At 40.0% G+C, this 18,549-nt stretch overlaps 1 protein-coding gene across 2 annotated transcripts in view; it reads left to right on the plus strand.

The window, feature by feature from the left end:
• Positions 1-18,549, plus strand: part of ankfn1a (ankyrin repeat and fibronectin type III domain containing 1a) — a 59,987-nt gene that overhangs the window by 1,445 nt on the left and 39,993 nt on the right. For both annotated transcript variants that reach the window (XM_027013329.3, XM_081697863.1), the window contains exons 3-6: positions 113-259; positions 3,256-3,491; positions 9,487-9,731; positions 17,861-17,898. In XM_027013329.3, the coding sequence (XP_026869130.3) occupies positions 113-259; positions 3,256-3,491; positions 9,487-9,731; positions 17,861-17,898 (666 nt within the window). The remainder of the gene's footprint in view (positions 1-112; positions 260-3,255; positions 3,492-9,486; positions 9,732-17,860; positions 17,899-18,549) is intronic.

Below are 18,549 nucleotides of genomic sequence, written 5' to 3' on the forward strand. Positions count from 1 at the left end.
CTATTGTGTCTTAGTAGTACATGCTGAAGCAGTCACTATAACACATGCCATGTCCTCTTCTGCCTGTTGACCAGAGGTGTTATTGTGTCTCACATTACTATGCGCGTTACAGTGTTTTAGAGATGTTGAGCTACTCGAAGTTCATGGACCTGGAGACATGGCTGTGTATGCCATCAACGATGCTACCCAGGAGTGTGGAATCCACTCTCTCTGCCTCACCATTGTCCTGCGATAGTGACTCTGGAGACACAGATAGCAGGTAAGGCATTTTATGGAATGGGAGAATGTTATATACAGTTATATACAGTTTTGCAGTTGTTTTATCTAATTATGTGCAGAATTGTTTGCTGAAAGATGTATCCATTTTTTCCTGAGTTTTCCTTGAATTTAAAGAAAGTCCAAGCAGACTGTAATTTATACAAAAATCTATGAATTCTTTAATGAATGATGTTTTTTTTTTTTTAGCAGAGGTAATGTAAATGTCCACTAGATGTCATTGTGCAGGGGATTTCAGAGCAGTTTCATGGTCAATACACTTTTATTAGATTCTAAATCAGTAACATAAACATGAATTATTTTTCTTACTGCATGGATTCCTCCATTATGATGACTAAGGAAGAAAAGGGAATCTGACATAATGGGCAGTTCTAGTAAGCTGCACATATGTCACTAGTGACAGACTGGGACAGACTGGAAATTATATTTATCTACTGTGATAATAGACAAGAAAAAGAGCATTCTATTTCTGCACAGCACAGACATTTTCACTTTGGTAGCTTCGTAACATTCGCCCTCAATGATATTCTCAGGCATTTTACTGTGAACAGAAGCAAACTTTGTGATATATATATTTAGTAAAATAAAATAATGTGCACTGTGGGATATTGGTTAAGCATTGCTACCTTCACATATTTTGATTAATATATACTTTGCTTGTAAGTGCCTGTATATGAGCTTAACCTTATGACCCCTCAGTCATGAAGCTTGTTTTCTTATGAACACCATGCTATTGGGTTTCCCAAAAATTACAATTGTGTCTCTCCAAATCCTTTCTTTTTAAAATGCCAAACATGTTCATTTTATTGTCACTAGAAGAGAATGTGCCCTTTTATAAATACAATTTTGATAATTACAGAACTCTAAGTAGCTGGAACTTGAGGAGCCATTGGTAAGATCTTAGTATTTTCACAACACAGTGTAGTAGAGCATAGGAACTCTTGCTGTTTTGTCAGTGCCTGTTATAAAGTATAGTAGGTATTTTTCAGTCATTTAAATGCACAGAAATACTCAGTTATACTGTTGTAATACTGAACATATTTTCGACCTCTGGAATAATGGAAAGAAGTGAAAGGTTTTCCCATTCAAAATTCTAGCTGATTCCAATGAAGTAACCCTGTAAGTGGTATTACATATCTTAATGGAAACAAAAGCATACACTGGAAACATCTTATATCTTGCTTCATCACTTTAAGAGTCAAGTTGCTCCCCATCAGATAAGTGAACCACTTGACTCTTGATTGACTGTTGTGGCTTTTGTGTTCTCCATTGGAACAATTTAGCTGCAGGTGAAATTCAATATTTATGATTAACATTGAACACTAGCAAGGTCTACTGCTACCTTTTACCAGGGGTCTCTTTACCACCCAGTGTGACTGTGAATTGGAGCCCTGGGCAAACACCCTGATTCCACATACAGAAGATGTATGGGGTTTAATCTAAGTTACACGTTGCTATAAATGCCATTTCATTACGAGATAAAGGAGAGAGCAATAGCTACATAGGAGCTATGTTTACAGTGGAGCGTCTCACAGAGTTTTTATTCAGGAGAAGAAAAACAAAGTCCTACAAGAGAGGATCATGGAAAAGCCAAAGTTACACACTTCTAGGAACCAGGTACATTACACAGGGCAGTGCAGTAAATAATATAGAAAGTAAGTGAAAATGATCTTTTAGGCAAAAAATTAATGTATTAGTCAATGAGAACTTTGTTACACCTTAGTAATGTGCAAAATAATTGTTGTGGCTTCCACATAGTTTAGAAAATGTAACAAACTGACAACCCATTGAGTTTATTTCAATTTTTTTGAGTGGAATTTGAGGAGTTACTAAACTATAAAACATTGTATTGTGATGGTTTTAGAGCAGCTTTAATGGTGTGCATGTTTGTGTCAGGTTTCATGGCACAGAGATGGAGTTGATTGCAGGAAAATAGGCTTGGTTTAATTGTACAGGGGTTATCCAAAGACGTAGTCACACAATGAGCAGAGTTCACAATCCAAATAGCAGTAGTCAAAGATACAATAACCAATACAGGAGTAGAAATAACTAAGGCAATGGCTTGGAATCGGATGGCTAAGCAAACGGGACTTCACAATGACTGAATGAAAGATATGGGCTTGCATGGGGGAACACACAAGGGAAAACGAGACACAGGTGTTACTAATAATCAGAGGACTGAGAACAAACAAGAAGTTAATGGTATTGTAGTCCATAGAATGTTGCTTCCTTGTGGAAGACATGACAGTTTGGATGCTTTAGGCGAATTAAACTGTTAGAAAACCTCATTTGTAACATTGCTGTAATAATGTACTTAAACAATTGCAGAGAATTGTGTGGATTGCATCTGAGATAATAGGTTCTGAACTGCTCAGTCTTTTGATTTATGAAACCTGGATTGAATGCCAAGGACCTAAGATCATTCAGGATACTGAGGACCTTGCTATCTCTCTCCTAGTCCTCTTACCATCAGGCAAAAGACTTAGGAGAACTTTGAGTTTTGAACAGTGCTTATTTGTGGTACTTTGGAACTGCTGAATGGTTTCTCACACATCAGCATCTTAAGCAGGATTAATGGTCAGAGTAGTTGATCACTGAAGACACTGACTACTGTATTTTATACTTATTGTAATATGTATTAAAATGAAGTTTTAAGTTGTTATATGGTTTTACTATTTTATGTACTCTTTTATATCTTTTTTTAATTATTGTATGTGTTTCCTGTTTGAGAACATCGAAGCAAATCCCTAACAATGATGTTGTCATAGCAATATATGTTGAAATTCATATACTTATTTCTTATCAAGGCTCAGGCAATCAATGCATTTTATTCTACCAGCCTACACTATTAGTGACATATGCATGACAATATGTTATGCAATATGGTTTTAGCGATCATATAATACAGGTCATAATCACTGTATGAAGTCATAGCAAAATGATCAAAATCACCTAAGGATTCTTTTTTTTTTCTATCAGTAAGCCCCTACAGAGGGACTCCATCTACCTGAACCATGGCCAGCAGACGGAGAACCGCCTACGACCACCTTCCCCCATGCTGTCTGTTTCCATGCCCCCCGAGGCCCCTGTGGCTCTGCGGACCACCTCTACACCGGTTCTCAAGTCCAGCATAGCCGCCTGTCCGGGGGGTGTGAGTTACAAGAAGCGGCGACGCCTGGCTGCCAGCCCTGGAGGTCTGCACTGGAGTGCCTCAGGTATGCAGGTCACAAACCGGGCATATCTTCATACAGCCATATACATCTCCCAACCTGAATTACATTTTTAGATGGATATTAATGTAATACCAGTTGTTATCAGTATTATTTTTACTGTTGTTGTTCATTCATTAAAATAAGAAACAGTTTTGAGTGTTTAATGTAGGGCATGTACGTGGGATGAAGTGTGGGTGTATGCAAAAATGACTCAAGCCATACTAATATATTGACTTTAAGACTGTAATCGCAAGGCAGTCTCTGCACATTATTTGTATAATTCCACAGTGTTACATATGTAAACACAGAGGAATGTGAAATTAATAGTGTGCTTCCATACAAAACACCATACAAAAATGCACATGGTCAAGCCTCATAATTCCATACATGGCAGTAGCAATAAAGGCCTGATGACCTGTACGTTTTTTCCATGAAGACCATAAAACGATGTGCATTTTGGCCTTTTTACTATTGGCCTCCTGTCGCGTCTACCACCATCTTTATTATAGCATGATGGAAACCAGTACCAGAATTCTTGCTGTTGCACTCCCAATCAGTAGAGGTGACCCTGCCATTAGTGCCTTTGTTAGACATGGAAATGACTCCTAATTGTAGGCTGCACTCGTGGCAGCCACCTGCAGGCATTGTTCATTAGTGCTGCAAAAATTGCTGTGTCAAAGCTTATGGATGGCCTAACGAGCAGTTCATTTGTCAAGAAGCTGTCAGCTAAAACAACAACTGCTAGGGGATTTGGAGCAAATGGGCCCCCTCCACTGCTCTCCCACCCCCTTCAGAAGAGAGAGCTATTATCAGTTTCATTATGGGTGGTGCAGAGGAGCAGGAAGCTCCTTTCCATAAACAGGGCTGACAGTGCCTGTGGCAGGCACACGCCTGCTATGGAGGCTTGGGAAGATCTGAATGCATGTATACCACCTGCTTGAAAGCCTGTGCTCAGTGTATGTGATCGTATGCAAATATTGATATGTTTAGCAAAGCAAGGCAGTGCTGCTGTATAACAAAACCTAAAGACTGGGGGCTTTTTTTAATGCAAAAAGGTGCTTTCTGTTATGCATAAGATGCGTTGCTGTAGTGTAATTTTTTATAACACAGGAGACTGTTTGCCGTACTTACTGCCTAAGGCTGTTTTGGCTGAGTTTAATCGAGAGATAGAACGTGGGGTTAATGTTGGCTATCTGGAAGGCTTTCGTGCGCTTTACACATACTGAAGTCAGCATCAGTGTCGCAATCAATATTTTATCAAGCAGGCCTGTGGGGATTGTGTGTTTGTTCTGCTACTGTGCTCTATTGTGTAGTGCAGTAGTTGGCAGTTGAGCTGCTACATTCTGCTTATTAACTTTAGGTCTGTGGGTCAGTGGTAAGGCTTTAAGTAATAGTGATTGTGGGGTAACCCCTACATAGAACCATTGTTCTTTTATTGACTCATTTATCCAGCAGTGTGTGTACTTGGCCTTGTGTCTGATTTTTAATTTGAATGATAAATATGTTTGACTTAAAAAAATGTCTTTCTGTTTTCGGCACTGATTTAAACATAGGTGATGGTGAAGAGTAGCAGCTGATCATCAAACCGTTTCGCTGTGTGTGCATTTTAGCTCAGCTGGTTCCTTGTAGCTATGCTCATTCCAGGGATCACAGTATATTTGAAACTGCATCAAACCTCAGTGGTGATTACACATCATGGTGACAGGTTGCTGTAGTAAGGAGTAATTGAAACTGACAAGCTTCAAGGTCTTGAATGTATTGATGTACTTTTAAGTTTAGTTCAAAGCATGACAAAGGAGATTAGTTTTATGTTTTGGTAGAAATTTCACTTAATTGATTTTGACAGTGAAATGATGAGCTTTAATTAGAATTTTTTAAAGGGTTTTGCGTCTGATTTAATTTGTATTTTTATGTATATTCTGTATTTATCCTGTAGAGGGCACTGTTGCATTTGTGCTCGCACACAGGAAAGGGTGGATGTGGTGTTAACATTCCTGAAGAGATGGTAGAGGAGTTAGAGACTGAACTATTCAATTTCTTCTCTCCCAAATCTCCTGAGTTCTATTTAATCGTGTCTGCACAGGAAGTGCTACAGGGCATTAGATGGCCGGCTGTTCCTTTCTCTGGCCTACACTGCTCTATAAAAATGTCTATGATCATTCACGCTAGGCGGCTATGATTAATCATGCACCCTCATTCCGGCATAGCCTGGGACTGCAGCTGACTCCTCGCATTTAATCTCCTGTGATTTAGTGCAGTTTGACAGACAATCGATAGCAATTATAGAGGCAGCAGAATAAGAAGGGGCCATTAGTGTGTGTTTTTTTCTTTTTGCTTGTACCAGTGCACCTTGGGTAATGTAAGAAATTAAAGGAAAATTGACAAAACCATCTAATAGTTTAGAGTTGCCAGAATGCATTTTTTGCCTGTCATCTTATGACAGGAAGTGGTGGTGTTCAGTGTTTGGTCTCTCTCAGCATATAAACTGGTCTCTTCACACAGAATAATCAAGCCTATTAGTTAATATCGCTGCCCGCTCTGGGAAATGTGTCAGACAGTCATAAACATTTTTTGAATACTGCCATCCATTTGCACCTGTGCTACTGTTTCCTCTGTGTCTGTGGTGTTCAGACAGAGGAAGTGCTAATAGTTCTTCTGACTCTCCCAGTAGCGTGTGCATGATGAGGTAGCCTGCAGGCTGCCTGCTCCTTGAGTGCACTGTCTGCGTTTTCATATTAGCCCTGCGGTGAGAATGAGAAGCGCATTCTTAATGGTTCACTCAGTGGGAGGATGTTATGGGATGTTATATCACTCCTGGTACATGTGTGCTGTGTGAGCAGGCAGTACCCCTTAAAACACTTTGTTTCATGCCCTCATTGTGATGATGAAGATCACAGGGACAAAGCCTAAGTGATACTATGGAAGTGGGCCCACATCTCATACATATTAGATGTGTTTTGCTGGAACTTCCTTTGATTCATGAATTTAATTTGGCTTGTGGTTAATTCGCTCTTATTTCACTCAAGTGCTTGGTGGCTAGAGGCAGCATAAACATGAGAAAGGTTATGTGGTTGCATGTACTTTTCTGCTCCCATGTACAGATTGTTTTAATTTATGAATTGATATTTTCATAATGGCGTTTAAACAACAAAGGAGCTACTGTCTGAATTCCATCTTGGAAGCATACGAGCTTCTATTGTATTATTGTTTTTTTCTTGACAGATGGCTACCTATTTGCAGTCCAGCAAATTTGTAGTAATTTTTATGTAAAGTGCAGTAGGATACTGAATAATTTTCTCACATTGTGTGAGCTGTTATGTGGTTCAGTCAGTGCTGTATATGATTGACATTTAACCTGAAGAAAATGACATTGAGGTGCAGCTATGAAACTTTAGGATTGGGACCAGTATTTAAGCACAATAATTTACTTATGTATTGGGAGGTTATTAGCTGATTAAGTGTTGGTAAGACTTGGCTGATCTGTATCAGTGCATAATGATTTGCTCTCAGCATTTCACTGGAGCATGGCCTTCAAACACTGCAGCACAGCTGTCTGAGGACAAAAGAGGTCACCAGGTTCAACATTCAACAACTAAAGCACAGCGAGTCACCAGATTGTAAGTCACTAAAATATTTTGCGGGGTTATTGGGACATTTTAGATTTCATGTTGAAGTTAATACACTGATCTTAAACCTCAAAAATATATTTTATTCTTCATTGAGAGTTGTTTAAAAATTGTTGTTGTTGTTGGGTTGTTTTTTTTTTTTTTTTTTGGTAAAATGCTTGTTTATGGAGTTGGAGATGGTGTATGCATTACCTTCCTGTTTTAGAAACTCTGGTGTAATGCTAATGCAGCAATGCATTATTGACCAACATGTGTTAATTCCACTTTATGTTCATACCAGATAAACAAAAGGACAGGATGGCCTGCATGCTGTTTTAGTAGACTATGCCTTGCACCTAGTCCAAAGATACAAAGAATAAGCATAAAATACAGAAAATACACAAAGTAAAAGAAAGTAAGTCAGTAAAGTAACAGAAACCTGGATCTACAGTATTTGGTTGATTAGGATTTAACCAAAATGTTGTATTAAGGATAAATACAGAGGTGCTTGTGGTGACAATCCAGACCAGATGGTGTGACAAGTGTACGCTCATAAAGGAGAAAATAATGAGCCAGCTCACACCCGGGCGCTCTGCAGGAATCTCAGCCCTTAGTGTCCAGCCAAGCAACTTGATCCTGGCACAATGGGACACCCGATATGCATGCACAGCATCCCCTGCTACTGTCACCACCGTAACCATAGCGCCAGAAAGGAGTTCTTCAGAGTGTGTGTGGGTGATACGAGGGGCTTAAAGCATGGCGCTCTCCACAGCACTGACCGGTGGTACAGGGTCACAGTGGAAAAGAAAAGAGTGTTTGCAAAAGCCTACACTTCGTTGGCAATGTAATGGGCAAAAATCCTTGTCCACTTATTGTTCTGTACAGTGCCATTATTTTGGAAGTTTTTTAATAATTCACTATCACTTATCTTTAATCATGTCTGATAAAAAGCCAACTGGTGTTACTATCAAAACATTACAACCCTGATGTGTTGATAGTAACACCACATTTAAGTTTCATTGTCTTATGGATTGATTTAACTACTTTGGACAGTATGTCTTGCTATGCTACCCTCAGTACATTAGATCAGTACATTGTCTTACTCTTAGTGCTATCTTAGGGGTCAGTTTGGTTACTATAACAGCTTGTTTCAGGAACGTAACAGATGCCAGGTCCTCATGAAGTTTTAATTGCAAAATTGATTATGTTGCTGCTACCACTGACTTAGTGACTCAGTAGTTAGTAACAGGGATAAACCTGATCTACTGTAGCTGACAGCTGGCCTGACCGAATGCATGGCAATGAGACACTGCCTCACCTGAAGGTGTACAGTGCGCGTGTGTGTGTGCGTGTGTGTGTGCGTGTGCGTGTGCGTGTGTGTGTGTGTGTGTGTGTGTGAGTGAGAGAAAGAGAGAGAGAGAGAGAGTGAGTGAGTAAGGGCTGCACAATCTGGACAAAAATACTATTTTAAGATTATTATTGTTGTATATTGAAACTGTAGTATACTTTATTACTGTGTGAAGACATTGCTAATGTGACATGGTTATATAACAGCAACTGTAGGTATCTCTGTATTTAGTGCTTACCAGGTCCCACCAGGTCTAGCTGAGTCTCCCTCATTATGTGATAGCTACTGTGCTGGGAAAATTAGGGCTAATGTTCCCTTGCTCTGAGCTGCCACTCATTCAGGGCTATCTGACCTGCATACATTAGCATTAGTGTTGCATGGAGTGGTGGAGGGAGAGGGGAACAAGGCCTTCCTACTCCAAAAGCAGGACCAGTTATATTTGCTTGGACTCCAGCCACAGACAGATGTGGCTTTGTTGGGGTTTGTACTCATGATCTTGTGCTGGGTTTTATTCTGAATAACATTAATGCCAAGATCAATAAAAACACCCACATAACACTCATCTGGAATGTATGACCTTGGTTAAAATGCTCCATGAACATAATAAAAAATGTAGTGATGTCTTAAATTCTTATTGCAAAGGTCCGCATTGCAATAGCAGTTAACAAACATAATGTATAGCTCTAATACATGTGTGCTATAATATGTATGTGTATTAGTACAATTCCCAGTAGAGTAGAATTGTCAAGCACAACTTTCTTAAGGCAGTAGTGGGAGGCAGTTTAAATTGGAATCATTAGCAGGAGGCTTAGGAATGAAAAGGACAGATGGCAAATGAGTTAATGGTCACTTTTAAGGTTGAGTAATACTCACCTCTTTCTTAAATCAATCATAGGCTTATTCATTTAGAGACTAAGGAAGGAACAATGGTTGTGTGTCTGTGAGGAGATGTTTCCTGTCCTCAGTCTAGCTGTTCCATGGTATATCCTCCTCCCTCCTCTCTTGGTGTCAGTTGTCACCTGAGGTGTCTGTTTTCCTCTCTCAGGGTCAGTGCTGCGTGACTATGACAGAGGAGAGACAGCCTGTGCGAGGCAGGTGAAGCGCAGCCTTAAGCCCGCTGCCCAAGTGAGATCGACCACCACTGCCCATGCCGATCTCTGGGGGGATCGAGTAGCCCTGAGGAAGACTGTGTCAGTGGACGACAGACTTCTGCAGCCGTCACCCAGAGAGCTGCACCGCAGACTGCTTAGCCGGCTGGAGAGAGGAAAGAAGAAACTCAGAAACATCCATGTGAGTAGCAATGACTGCAGTCAGCACATCAGCGGGGCAGAGAGGCAGAGATGCTTGTGTGTGCATTTGTGTGCACTTGTGTATGCTTTTGTGTGAATGTCTGTGCATTTGTGTGAACGTGTGCTTGTGTATATGGTAGTAAGAGAGAGAAAGTGGGCGGGGTGAGATTGTCACTTCATTATGAGAAAAATGGGAATGTATGTGCACTGTTTCCTAGGTGTCAAAGACCAAAAGGAAATCTGAACTCACGTAAGCTATAATGCTTGCTGTTACTCAGGTCAGTCAGCCCAGCGTTGAGAAGATATTTCAAGTCAATAAAATGGCTCCGGCTGAGAATGGCTAGAGGGCAGATCTTGTAGGAACAGAAACCTTTGTGTCAGAACAGCTCTAAACTCATTTCCCTTTGTAAGTGGATATTAATTTCTTTACCTGGGGTGTTTCTGACACTGTTTGAATGCTGTTGTCCCATTGTTCCACTATAGAAATGTTGTGTAATAATATTGGCAGGAGAAAAAAGTTATTTTGAAATGTAACACGTATTGTAGTTTGATCATGTTCTCTAGACTGAATCCTGCAGTAGTGAGGCAGTGCTGTAAAGGGCTTCTGCCTGAGGACTTCAAAATGGCCTTCATGTTTGGGACATTCAGAGAAGAGGAGTCCTACCTGAGTACATTTGCCTTCTTTTGAGAAGTATCTCCATTAAATTCTGAGCAAAGAGAAGAGATGCTGATAGATTTTTATAGGTTTTATAAATAGCTTTTCCCAGTCACTGTAACCTAAGGCATCACTAGCAGGCTTGTGGTTCTTACTGTACATGTCAGACTCGGATGACATTATTTAGGGTTTTTTATAAGATGATATTATATAAGGTAATATTATTTTGGATCTTTTCAAGGTTGTCAGTTTGTAACATTCCACTGCCTGTTGAAATTTGCAAATTATATCATAATTTCAAACAGTTCAGCAATTCACAATACAACCCCTTTGTCCTACTGTATGTCTTTATCTTCATATCTCCCTTCATTACGTGCCCTGAAGTTTGTGCATGTAGGACGAGATGTGTAAAAATGCTCGAAAATGAGCTGCTTCATGATGTACTTTTACACCCATAAAATACTGGGCTGAAGGTTGTTTTTGTTTTCTTGCTCTTTTTAATTAAGCAAAGTGACCAAAAGACTGATGGTTTTTGCTAATTTTCGTGATGGTATTTAATAACTCAGACATCTGTGATATAATGTCTGAATGAAGGAAAAGGGATTTGGCTATTACCAATTATCCAACCAGACTTATTTTGAAATATTCAGCAAATACATAAATATTCATTTTGTTGCCAAGTGCTCTATATACATTAGTGAACTTTAGATATATACCTTTCACTTTTTTGTGTTTTGCTTTAACATTGTCATAACAAAGGGAGAAGCATATCATATGGTTCCTGTGTGAATTCCATAACCCAAGTTTCACCCTCCAATATGTAAACAAATAAATACATAAATTGATAAGTCCAACTTATACAGTTAATAAGAAAACAAAATGACTAGATTAGTGAAATAAATAACAATTAATAAACAATCAAACAATATACAGTGTGTCATGTATGGCATTGTTGGAGTGAGTAGTGGAAAGACCTAGTACATGGCACTTTCTACTGCACGGGCCATGCGCTTGATCAGGGTTCAGTGTCCTTAGGGAAAAAGTAATTCCGGCATAGCTGTAAATGAGGTAAAACAGGGCTGCCAAGTTCTTTTGAATTTTAGGGAAGATCCTTTTTTGAATTAGCTCTGGGGTAATATCTATCAAAAGATGTCTCTTACCCATGTGAAATAAGTCAGTGGGTGCAGGAGGTTTCCACCTTTTCACTTTCTAGGAATGTTGTCTCTCAAAATGGGACATTTGCTTTCAGCACATGTCTCAAGAGAGCAGGAAGTCCCTTGAGACAGTTCAATAAAATCATAACACTCAAGGCTGACTGGTTTGAGATGCATAGATTCGGGGAGGTTGTACAGGAATTTACAGACCAGCTGGAGATGATTTCCTAGTCTGGAAAATTATTTTATTGTAAGTCAATTCTTGATTTTTTCCTATTGCTTATTAACAGCGGAACAGAAAATTGTTGAGCAGCCAAAAATATACTATTCTTGGTAATTTTGGATTTGGCTGTCGTGAGTTTTGGTCATCCATTGCACTTGTTGTTTTTCCTTCACTTTCCTTCTTTACATCATGAGGTGTGCCATAGTGAAGTGGTTCTTCAGGTTCCTGGCCTCCTGCCAAACCTCAGCATTTCTGAGAATTGATCTAGATGAACAAAGGAAAGCTAGCTAGATCTTGTGTGTCCAATACCTCCGTTTTGTTATTCTTTTAATGCAATTCTGGATGAGTTGGCAGCCTTTATACCTGCAAGGCAAGAGACAACACACTGACACAGGTATTCCAGCATTTTTTCACCTCCACACCTCAGGCAGGAGTGAATATAAAATGGCAGGGGAGCGCTCTTTTGTTATGCTGAACACCATGGTGAACAATAAAGGCAATGAAATCCCCGAAACTGTCATTTTGGCAAGGCTTTCATGGCGTGTGAATATCGGTTCATTTATTATTTATTTTGAGACTTTCGGAGCCATCGTAATATTACAGCCATGTCCATCTCCCACCTGCTGTGGACTAGCGAGGGCTTATGACCCCAGTGTTTAGGAGGAAAAATAAAAGCCATTCTGTCCTCAGAATTCAATTTCACAGTGATGATCCACCTCACACAGCGCAGGACTCTTCTAGAGTATGAGGTTAGTGGGCCGTATTCAACTTTTTTACTTTAAAGCGAGGATACACGTTGGGGACTATTTATTTATTTATTTATTTATTATTTTTTTTTTTTCCTGCGTCCAGGCCATGTTCATGGGGTGCTTTTGATACCTTCACATCAGTGTCATGTCTCATTTGAAGAAAAGTGAACTCATAAAATAAATGACACTATATAAACAGAGAGGTGATGCTGGGTGCATTAGTGCGATGTAGCAGTGATTTACCTTGATGCCATGGTGCTTGCTTCATGCTGGTTTAAAGCTTAAGGCTTTTAGAGGTTCTCTAGGAAAAGACTGGGCTGTTGTAAGTTGGTGAGCGTGAAAACCAGTCTTTCCAGTCTAGTTCAGAGAAACGTCCACCTATGCTTTGGGCATTACAAGCATATTTGTTTGAAAATAGAACTTTAGAAAGTGCAGCTTTATTTACTTGGAAAGTGAATGTTTAAAGAGAGTTTTTTTAATTAGTCATCAGTATGAGAGATACCACTGTGCCATCCAAGCAAGGGTAAGTGGGATTTTTCATACGTGAAATATAACATGAGACCTTTTGTCAGCGACTAAAAAAATGCTCGCAAAAAGAAACCTTGTTGAAACCTTGACAGGGAAATTCATATAACAGTATCTCAAGACCTATCATCACTCCATTTTTTTTAAGTGGAGATGAGATTACTGAATGATGTAGAAAATACAATCTGCTGGGAAACTTTACTCTCTCTGAGGTGCAATTATCATTTCACCTGAATCTACTCCACTTCTTCTTTTTTAAAAAAATTATTTATTTATTTTTTTCTTCCCCCCCTCACTCTTATTCTTACAACTTTGTCATTTGTTAGGGAAAGTGTGCTATATGTTAGCTCGCTAGCAGGCGCTACTCCCTGTCTGCTACCCCCCAACCGCTGCCCCTGTTCCCCCTGCCAACACAAGCTCTGTATGTCTGCCAGAGCTTTTCAACTTCATCTCCCCCCCCCCCCCCCCTCTTCACTCTCCACCCCCTTGCACTGGAAGGACCTGTTAAATGTCTATCTAACCAAGTAGACAGACTCTCTACAGAGCCTGGCCCACTATGACAGTTGCTGCCATGTGAAAACCTGCTTGCTGTCGAACTATGAGGAATGGTTTAAATTTTTTTCTTCACTTGGAGAACTTGGGATAGTTTAATTTGTGAGGCTTCATGCACCATGCATAAAGCTTTACTTTCTGAAGACACCATAAGGGGGCAAGCTTGCCCTCTTGCTGCTCACTAGCTGGACCTGTTGCTTGACCCGAGGTGATGAGAGGAGAGAAGAGTTGCAGAGCCACGTTGCATCGATGTGTCTTAACAGTCAGAGTAATGAGAATGAGACAATGACTGTTTTTCCTTTCAGACACAATTATCTTGTCCAGGGGGTGGGGGTGAGGGTGGGGGTGTTCACTTTGAAGCCTCTGCCAGAAAGCTCTTATTGAGCTTTTAATTAGAAAGCTAAAAGCTATAAGCTTGAAACCACCTTAGGTATTTCTTAAGGCAGAGATAAGGCACAGTATTTAGCCTGCACATTTTTTTCCCATCTTGTGTACACCATTCATTTTTAAACATTGCCCTTTATAGCAGACGTATAGACAGTGTTTGAGCATCTCATCCCACACAGCCTGCTTATGCATAGTGCTCTTTATTGGCTTTCCCAGTGGGAGTTTAAATTTATTCCCCCAGTACTATTCTCTTTCAGAAAATGATTTCACACCTTCTGAAAATTTAGAAGATGTGATCTTGATGTTAGCAGTTTGTGGTGTTCATCCATGAACTCATCCATGTCACAAGCTACACAGCAATGACACTTTAGAAAAAAAAAGGAGCTCCACTGTTTCTCCAACAAAGCACGGGTGCCCTTGATATGACAGCAGCCTCGTGGAGAATGAAGCAACGCAATTTGCTAATGTGTCGCAAAGGGCCTCCACTGGTATGAAAGCAGGTTGCCACCTAGACTTATGAAATGGCTGTGCAGGCCATGAATTTCAGCAGTCACTTAATATTGCAGGCACAAGGGCTGGGTCCTGGCGGCCTGGGCTGCCAGAAGCATCACCACGGCCCCCCTCTTCACCCCAGGTCCAGCAGCGTGAGCTCAGCTATGAATGCTAGCATTGCTCTCCTAATTAGGCCTGGGAGAGGTTTAACAACCATGCTACAGTTTAGCCGGCTGACAAATAGAAAAATAAAAGCCTTGTTCAAATTAGCACAGTGAAGTGAGAAGTTCTCGAAGCCCCGGACTGTCTCGGCTGTCGGCCTGAAACTGGCCTGGCCTAATCTGCAGGAAGAGGTTATTTCAGTTCAGTTTAGTTCAGGCTGCCCTTTGATTTCTGGCACGAGCTAACTTCAGTTTCAGCGTATGATCAATTAAGCTCTTAAAAGCAGGGTTAAGAGGCACTAGTCTCTTCATGTAGTCCTGAGGACTGATTAGATTAGGCAGGCAATTGTAGATTCTCTGGAACAAATCCATTAGCATTCATTTTTCTGTTTCTAAATCCCACCCATTCATGGTGCGTATATATCCAAACCAGAGACTGCATTAATGACTCCAGTTGTTCAGAGGTCAATGTCCTCCACTGTCCTCAAGGGCCACAGTTTTTTTTATGCTAAGTAATTCTTTGTCCTCTAATTTATGCAATTAGTCATCTATTGAAGTCCAATTACTTTGTTCTTCCAGAGCATTGTGGGAAATATTTTAAATGGACAGCAAATATGACACCATCTGGATCACCAAAATAGTTTAGTTTGACTGTATTGTGCCACTGACTGAGATCAGAATTGACACTCATAAATGAGCTAGCCATCTTGTTAGAGGACTTTCAGCACAGCCTGAAAGCAATCCTACTATGAGATACTAAGCATTGGGTTAGACAGGCTCAGTAAGTGTAGCTTTGGAATCCTCTTGGCTACACTGTGAGTGGGAGAAATGCTGAGAATTTTATGTGACATGTTTATTAGTGGAAAAGGTAAGAACCACATATCATTGCTTCTTCACTGTGCTTTCCTGAGTTGAGTGTCCTAAAGAACAGATATTTTAGGACTGGTAAATGTTTTCAGTTTCTCCCAGGCTGTGTTTGACGCTCCAGGGTGAGAGTGTTGTCTGTTATTGTTTATCATCAGGCCACAGCTTGCACAGCTGTGACTACGCCTGATATACTGCTGTTGGATGAGTGTTAAAATACTTGTTGATTTAGGAAGCCTAGATCTGAGTAGATCACTAACAAACTTATTAATTTATTTATATATTCCTTTCTTCATTCATCCATTCATTTATACTTGGTTTATACTTGGTAACTAATTGAAGAATGATTTAACATTATTGAGGTATGAGATAAATGCATTGATCTTTCCAAGATTTCTTCTATGACTGCATGCAAGCAGCTTCTTATCAACCGCACAGGAGTGCTATCATCTGTAGACAGTTTTTGCTGTAAACCCAGTATAGGCATAGCTGCTCAACACTGCTCCTTTAGATGTTCAGTCATATTAATGACAGAAGGAGTATACTTCCTGACTAGGGGAGCTCTCCCTGTCTAAAGCAATTGCAGACTTTTTGATAGTGTACCTGTGGGCACAGACAACTGTCTCCCTACGAGTGCTGTGTTAGGCAAAGTGGACCTCTGACATTAAAGAACAGGGGCAGACGAGGGTAAGGGTAACTCTGTGCTATGTTCCAGACCCAGCTGCCTGTGTGTGACATTTAACCAAAGTCAACAAGCTGCTGACAGCACTTCTATCCATTAGACGTTTCAAAGCCACATAAAGTGCTACTCCGGTGCTCAACAGTCATTTTTGTGGTCAGATTTATGCTACACAGTTGAAACTTGCATTTTCATTCTGTTCTTCTTTGGATTTCTAGTTTTTATATTAACTTACATCATTTATATGAGTCCTAAATGAGTTTATTTATAAGGTACTTGACAGGAATTAGCATACTGCATGGTATTACAAATAAATATTACAATGAAATTGGCATACTCTGTAGGTTACTACAAAATAGTGCAAAATATCACCCCTTTCAACATGAGCATGACTATCTGTCTCATGGTGTTCATTTGCTTCCACGTAATTACTCTCCTAATGTTGCTCCACTTTCATCTCCAGCTGATCTCATCGAGTTCCTTAGTGAGAATAGAAAAGCAGAATTCAAAGGGAGCCAAACCTCTCTGGTAAGACGTTCACTCTCGTGGTAGGGTGTGACGTCTTCAGAGGAAATTAATTATGGCATGTTTTGAGCAGCACTGTGCATAATGGCAGCATCTGAGAGAGGGATTCACATAATCTGAGAAATATTTGCATCATCTGAGAGAGATCCTGTTCCTGTTTGGCAAGATAAAATGTGGGATTTCAGCAGACCGGGGTACCATTTTACTAGGTTCAAGTTTGTTTGTGTGTGTGTCTGTCCAAGTTATCAGTAAGTGAATCCTTTATGCTTGTTTCTGTTTTTGAATGTGTGCTGATATTTTTAACTGCTATTGTGTGTCATCTGAGTGAATCTGGAAATAGTTGATCTGTTTCTTTCATGTGCTGTGTTGAATGAACTGGTTCAGTATATAATCTTATCACTGTTCACATACCATTGATTTTTTTTGATGCAAAAATCATGCAGTGTTTTTAAATGCACAAATTCACCTGTGGGTATGGATTTTTTACCATTGCTAACAAAGACTCATATCCCTGTGTCCCCACTAAAAGCCACACTCCAGTAACCTGAAGACCTACATGTTTATATTCTCTGTTGAAATGACATATTATTACATAGTTTATGAATATTTGAACGTGCCTGATGTGGCAGACACAATGTACTGGTGTCACTGATGCACTGGGTACAATATGTACTGATGGCTTTACACGTGAAGAAGGAGGAATACTGATCCAGAAGGAAGGTAATTTTCCAAACAGTTCTCTAAGGTTGCTATAACAACAGTGTGCCTGTCATTCCTGAGTGCTCTGAAGGAGAGACAGATTCTTGGAAGGCCTGGTGTAAGTGTCCATTTTATAACGAAGCACTGCTTGAGCACTGCGTTGCTTACTCTGTAATTAGAAAAATAGGGTTAATGTGTGGCAGCCTGTAAGTGGATTGTGGGCTACCTGTTAACCTCTTAGCACAGCTGTGGGACGTCATTATTGTTCTCGCTGGTTTCACTGGTTCGTTTAGCTGTCTATTGAGCAATATTGGCTCCCTCTCATTCAATTATAATATATTCTTTCATCTGTCTTTAACCAATAGAATATTTATGCACTGTATAATATGGGTTCTTTCTTTTTTGGTAGTGTTTTAGGTATGTTACTGCATGTCTTGATCTTATTATTTTCTCTTTACTTTGCAGAGTCTTGGGGCAACTGGGAGATATGAAACCCGTGCAAAGTAAGTGTTCATTTATTCTCCAAATCTTCCTAAAATCCCTGAGGAAGACTGGGAAAATAACCAGATGCAACATTAAAAGACTTTTGTTAAAATCAACTGTTCTATTTTTTCTCTACAAGACCATCTCAAGGGAATGCTTTTGAGGTACAGTATATGACATTTTAGTGTGCAATATCTGCACAGCAAGATTAGCTGGGTTGGGAATCCTGTTTGTCTGTGATATGGCATGGCATATGGCATGCATGAAAATAAAGCTCGAGTACATGATAAATCCTTACTAGCAGGTTTTTAGCAGCGAGAATGTTAACGCTACCTGTCTCAGAATGCCTCTGGGACTCTCTGGTGGCCAGTGTATGGCCTTAGAAAACAAATATGCTTGTCATATGCCTGACAGAGTACCTTTCAGTCCTGACATATTCTTTGCTGCTCTGTCTAGTGTGTCTCAAGTAAAAAGCCAACACAGGACTAGAGTCATAATGGAACCATGGCCACCACCGAGCAGGATGTCTAAGTTGATTAACAGAGCCATTTAGAGAGTGTCCACAGGGAATAGTTCTAATGTTTATCTTATGAATAAGGTTAAACTAACAATTGTCATCCAACCTATGTGCACTGAGGGACTAGTGACCAGAATTTAGTCCACAAGTGGTT

Source organism: Electrophorus electricus, chromosome 15 (assembly GCF_041902795.1).
Source record: "Electrophorus electricus isolate QZ-2024a chromosome 15, ASM4190279v1, whole genome shotgun sequence".
Classification (NCBI taxonomy): Eukaryota; Metazoa; Chordata; class Actinopteri; order Gymnotiformes; family Gymnotidae; genus Electrophorus; species Electrophorus electricus.